The sequence below is a fragment of the Poromitra crassiceps genome (assembly GCF_964638095.1).
Source record: "Poromitra crassiceps genome assembly, chromosome: 6".
NCBI lineage: Eukaryota > Metazoa > Chordata > Actinopteri > Beryciformes > Melamphaidae > Poromitra > Poromitra crassiceps.
In genome coordinates this window covers 62,613,352-62,619,977 of record NC_139627.1, presented here as the reverse complement: position 1 = coordinate 62,619,977, position 6,626 = coordinate 62,613,352, and the positions used below count along the sequence as shown (strand labels likewise).

At 45.1% G+C, this 6,626-nt stretch overlaps 1 protein-coding gene across 1 annotated transcript in view; it reads left to right on the top strand.

Moving 5' to 3' along the window:
- Nucleotides 1-1,071: 1,071 nt before the first annotated feature.
- Nucleotides 1,072-6,626, top strand: part of cerkl (CERK like autophagy regulator) — a gene marked incomplete at both ends in the record, with an annotated part of 68,309 nt that continues 62,754 nt past the window's right edge. Inside the window, one exon of the mRNA XM_083638335.1 lies at nucleotides 1,072-1,243. Within this exon, the coding sequence (XP_083494461.1) occupies nucleotides 1,072-1,243 (172 nt within the window). The remainder of the gene's footprint in view (nucleotides 1,244-6,626) is intronic.

Below are 6,626 nucleotides of genomic sequence, written 5' to 3'. Positions count from 1 at the left end.
CTATCAGCACACTCAGTGAAAAGCCGTATAACAGCACTTGTAGGGGCCTGGCTCGCATGCTGTGCTTTACCCGATCAAAATGGAGTGGACGCGACCGAGTGTGTAGTAAAACCAGGGCCGGATTAACACAGTGTGATGCCATGATCACACCTATAGTCATTGGTGTGGCCTCATATACTGTCTCTTTCTGTGCTATGTTATTTATTTTTTACCATTTGCCAATGTGCGATTTTAGTGGATTGCTATCTACCTCTATGTTCTATTTTTACTGTTAGGCGCATTGTGTATCTTGCTAATAGTAAGTATCATTTTTTGTAATGTATCTTGATTGTTTAGACATTAGGATTTTCCTTTAATTGCTGTATTTGATATGTACTGTGTGCGCACAGGACTCTGTGTGCCCAGGGACTACAGGTGCAAATTAGCTTTTAGCTATCTCTGGTGCAATATATTTATTGTGTACTGTCCCTGCTTCAATAAACAATAAAGATAAAGATAAAGATGATGTAGTTAACAAGAGTAATCTAATGATGAGTTCTGGTAGGGGAGGCAGCTATAGTACTGAGCAGAGCCGTGTAGATAGAAGAGTCCTGACATCTCCATTCACTCCAATGGACCAGTTTTTTACTCTCAAGAGTTCCAGGAAGTAAGATCCTGGATTAAGCAGCACTGTCGAGTTGCAGCATATGGGGCTCATATCAGTGGGGAAGGGGGGGGGGGGGGCAGCTGAGTTCAGGAGGAGGTAGTGGGGTTTGTGGGGGGTATTGGTGATGAGGTACTTGGTGGAAGGGGTTTTCGGGCCTTGTTGGTGAGGCTGAGAAGAAGCTGGTCTTGTGGCGGGTGGTTCTGGTCTTGGCAGGTTTCCAGGGACTTTAACTTAACCAATGCGGCAACACTTTCAAATGAACTGATGGTAACTGCAGAGGAAAGTAAAGAAGTGACTGCTGACAAGCAGTCAACTTAGGATGAGTTGGGAAGAAGAATGCATTGGCTCAGCATGTTAACCTCTTTGTTTGTTTGTGTGTGTGTGTGTGTGTGTGTGTGTGTGTGTGTGTGTGTGTCAGTGCGGACATGGACTCAGACCCATTGGACCCAGTGGATCTGGACTCAGACCCAGTGGATGCGGTGGATCTGGACTGTGTGGTTCTGCGTGGGATCTTTAAGCTGGGGAAGAAGAGCCACGACGTCCTGCTGAGCCGCTCCACACTCACCTGGACCCCCATCACGCCCGAGGATCCCACAGGTGCGTTACCATGACAACACACCCCCATCACCCTATCGGACCCCACAGGTGCCACATGTTACCACGGCAAGCAGCCAGTTCCTGGTCCGGTTCAGATCCGGGAGAGGTTTTTAAATCCTGCCCACTCCCACAAAAATACTGACGTCCCGTGCCAATCCCGATAGAATGACTCCCGGCCCGCCCCCATTTTTGTACATGTCCTGCACGCACGGTCAGCAGTGGGCTGCACCAGCTGTGCGTAAGTTCAAACTTAACCTAGTTTGAGCGTAAAATCTCACTAAGTCCGAGTTTACACACTGCTAAAAGAATTACAGTTGCACCAAGTGAAATAATTCCAACGTAGGCATAAGTTACAACTTACATCTTACACCTACCCCTTAGTAGGAGGGTTAGCTGGAATATTCGAGAACACATCTGAATCATCACTACACAGACTAAACATGCTCGGCTTCACAATAGAATGTTTAAAAAGCGATATTGAAGACCCGAAAATAGAAGAGATATCTTTTGATATCAGATCCACTAATCTGTCATGCCTACATATGTAAAGCCCTTTGTATGCATGGCAACCATTTAAGATGTGAACCATGGTTTCAGTTATCTGTTCATAGCCATGCTGTATATATCATATATACAATATATATTGTATACAGTGAGGAGCATGACTGTCAGGAAGCCAGATGGAAAGATTGAGCTTGGTTGATAAAACCTGCAGTCTTGCTTTTAGAGTGAAGATGATAATGCTCTCATCCAGAGCGACACTTTTAAACACTGCATGAGAAACAGAGTGATCTGCTGCAAAATTATTTATTGTCAGTAGCAGCCTTGATGTCATCTAAGACTTTCAGGCATGCTGTCACAGTACTATGCTTGGCTCTGAAACCGGACTGCATAGGATTCAGGATGCCGTGAAAGAATTTTAGTTGAGACGATACTAATGACTCCAGAATTTTAGCTAGGGCAGAAAGATTAGAAATTGGCCGATAATTGTTAAGCTCAGAGGGATCCCCTGCTTTCAAGAGGGGTAACACAAAAGCTTGTTTCCAAATATCAGGCCACTTTTCTTCGGAAACAGTCAAATTATACAAATTGGTCAAAGGTTGAGCTATAATCAGAGCTGCAACTTTTAAAAAGTATGGATCAACGCCATCTGGGCCAGCGGCCTTCAATGTTTGCAAGGCATGCATGACATCAGACACAAGAAAGGGAGAAAATTCAAAATTTGAGAATGGACCGTTTGTGTGATGTACTTTGAAAGGGTAACAACAACACATTTAAATAATCAAATTGTATATTATCAGCTTTATTTCATGCATGCATTCAAACGTAGCGCAAGCCCCCTTCCTGGATTTGCATTTTGGTCCTCCGCTAACGCCACTCTCGCTCTGCATCAAACCATGTCTGGTGACATCATCGGATACGTGTTGCTAATGATGTCACTTCTATTTTGAGATCACCGCCATGGTGACATCCAGCTACCATTTGGGATGCCCCTAAGCCACTGCTCCTTAATGATGTCACTCAGTATTGTGACACTACTGATGATGTCATCATCTTGACAACGTTTTTAAGCTAGCTACCACATGCTTTAGCTAGCAACTGTAAAGTAGGCTCAAATTACAGCTATTGCCGTGTGCTTTTTAACAAGTGTTTGGTTATGAAATGCCTAATAGCCTACAAGCTTTCATAACCAGTGTTGGGCAGTAACGCGTTACTAGTACTTTTCCCAGTAACGAGTAGTGCAATGAATAAACAACTCGTTACATCCTTACTTTTGTTGATTCCATTCCGTGATTGCGACATGCCACAAAACAACATGGAGTCGGCGTTCACATGACCAAACAAGCTCCAAGCAGCAGCATGGTATTAACGTTACAACAACAATGTGTGATGTCACCGCGTTAGCTTTAACTTGAGAGCAGAGCCTCAACAAATGGAGGAAATGTTTGCATTCAGTGGCTGAATATTTTCCCATTACTTTCATTTTGTCGCGAAGAAGAAAAGTGACAAGAACATCAAAGCCGTTACGACTTATTAGGACAGCACAGCAACATGAAGCTAATGGACTAACGTTACCACCAAAGGTAAGCACAGAAACAGTAAGGATGGCGCTATCGTTTGCGCAGCCTTTTGCGCACCTCTTATGCTATCTTCCCTGCGTCTTAAGCTATCGTCTGCCTCCACCATCCAGTTTTGCGCTGGAATCTAAGCGCAGACACAGGTGTAGGCGTGGCCCAGGCGTGTTAGAAAAAATGGCCTTGGGTGCTCTCAATTTTAACGCCACCTAATAGCAGGTCTTAGCGCAAAAACCCCACTACGCCTGAGCGTACGCAGTATTCTCCACGCAGTGCAGGAAATCCATTACGCACGGAATGGATGGATGTCCCTCTCTCTCCAACACCTCGCGCGCACGCACTTTTCAACTACATTGCAGAAAAACACACACCTTGATTTAAAAATGAGAATTTGTTTGTCATGGTTTTTATTAGGCTACATAATTCCCGACCATGCAGGTCTGTGGTGTTAGGTGTAGGCCTATAACAGAAGATTACTTTTGAGAAAGTTGTGCCGGCCAGTACAGTAACCTCTTTCCCTGCAATTGCACGCATGCAAGACCAGCTTCTCCACAGCACGGATGGCGTGACCGCAGTCAATGGCTAGAATTAAAACCTCACACATCCCTACCCTATTAAAGATTTTTTTTAATGTGTATGTTATAGCCTATATGAACAAAACAACTAATTACAGTAAGCGCACGCTTTGGGACATAATAACACCATTCACTGCGTAACTGCGCGGCAGCCCTTTGGTGTGTTTCAAATGGATCATTCCATCAGCACCAATTTTTGTTAGTTTCTAATGGTTTATCTGAATCCAAACTGGTTCATCCTCCAATTCTCTCCCTCTCTCTCCCCTCTCTTGTTCTCTCCCCTCTCTCTCTCTCTCTCTCTCGCTCTCCTCATCTCTCCTTTCTCTCTCGCCCTCTCTCTTTCTCTCTCTCTCTCACTCTGTCCCTCTCCTTGCCCACGGCACTCAGCAAGAAAGAAGCTGCTGTCACCGACGTGACGCTGTGGCTTTTAAGGGGGGTGGACATGATCCATGACCTGTGAATACTGTTTTGGGTATAAACACGCCTATATGGAGGTTTGCGCGAGATGACGCCAAGCGCAACGTGCCGACATGCCCACAATTAGGGCTTTGCGCGGTGCTATTCCAGCGCAAAACGGGCGCTAACGCAAAGAGAAATGTAATGTTAAACTGCTACTGCTACTGCTGGCAGACATCAATGTAACATTTCTATGTTATTATTGTTTCAGGGCTAACGTTATTTGTGACACAAACTTGTTATGCAAAGATGTACAATGCGTATTGCATTGGGTTATTGAAAACAAGCTGTTTAAAAGATTGCGTCTTGTCATCAATTTGAGCCAGGTGTGCTTTTCATCAAGCAGGTAACATCACAGAGGAATGGAGAACGGGAACATATGGGGCGAGTAACTTATGGATTCATGTTAGGCTGTAGAAACAACTGCTAGTTTGAAGCTTGCTTTAGCTGCGCTCCGGCAAAGCGATTAGACCTACAGTATATTCACACATACGCAGATATGCAAAGTCTGCATTTTGATGAGAAAGGACACAATTACCAATTTTGTGGGATGTAACGGAAAAGTGATATAACGAGTAATATAATGAATTACTTTTGGCAGGGAGTAATAAGTAAAGTAATAATATTACTTTTGAAAAGAGTCTTCCACAAAATGGCCAGAGAGAAATTAGCAGATTTTCCCACCAAATGTTTGATATTAACATGATAGAACAGCGCCATCTAGTTTGACTGTAATAAGCACTGTGACAACCAACCTGCTGTGAGACAACCAAACCCCATCTCCCCTATGTGTAAAACCCTATAGGGGATATAATAGGAATATTATAGGGATTTCACTGGAAATATCAAGTTGGTTAACACGTTAAGTCCCTAGCAAAGGAAAATTATAGTGACAGACAGACAGACAGACAGACAGACAGACAGACAGACAGACAGGCAGACAGACAGACAGACAGGCAGACAGACAGACAACAGGCAGACAGACAGACAGACAGACAGGCAGACAGACAGACAGACAGACAGACAGACAGACAGGCAGACAGACAGACAGACAGGCAGGCAGACAGACAAACAGACAGGCAGACAGGCAGGCAGACAGACAGGCAGGCAGACAGACAGACAGGCAGACAGACAGACAGACAGACAGGCAGACAGACAGACAGACAGACAGACAGACAGGCAGACAGACAGACAGTGTGCATGTGTAGGAGCAGCTGGTGCTGTAATAGAGAAGGTCTATCATGTTGAGACCACCTGAAACACGACATCTGGACACAAACACACCATGCACACACACACACACACACACACACACACACACACACACACACACACACACCATGCACACCCACACATGTGCGCTTGTGCGCACATACACACACACACACACACACACACACACACACACACACACACAGTGTTGCATTGAGAGGAGCTGTGGGCGAGAGACTGAGACACAGAGGAGAGAGAGAGAGCTACAGGATGATGTCACTATCAGTGTTACACATTAATTATGATCTCATTTCAGCGTTTCAGCTTAAAGGCCTCCAGTTCATTTTCCTGCCTGTATAATGTTTGCTGATCTATAGTTTCATCAGATAACATACAAACAAATCTCATTTGCGCCAAAGATCGTTTATTGATAAGAACTGAAGGCCAATACCTTGTTCCATGGCAACATCATGGCTGCAGCGCTGTTGTCAAAAAAGGAGAAGAGACTTGCTTCTGCCTTCAATAGGTTATTTTCAGATGACGTCACGTTAAGATGGCAACCAGCAGCAGGCTACATACACATGCACTAGCAACCAGCAGCAGGCTACATACACATGCACTAGCAACCAGCAGCAGGCTACATACACATGCACTAGCAACCAGCAGCAGGCTACATACACATGCACTAGCAACCAGCAGCAGGCTACATACACATGCACTAGCAACCAGCAGCAGGCTACATACACATGCACTAGCAACCAGCAGCAGGCTACATACACATGCACTAGCAACCAGCAGCAGGCTACATACACATGCACTAGCAACCAGCAGCAGGCTACATACACATGCACTAGCAACCAGCAGCAGGCTACATACACATGCACTAGCAACCAGCAGCAGGCTACATACACATGCACTAGCAACCAGCAGCAGGCTACATACACATCAACCAGCAGCAGGCTACATACACATGCACTAGCAACCAGCAGCAGGCTACATACACATGCACTAGCAACCAGCAGCAGGCTACATACACATGCACTAGCAACGAGCAGCAGGCTACAT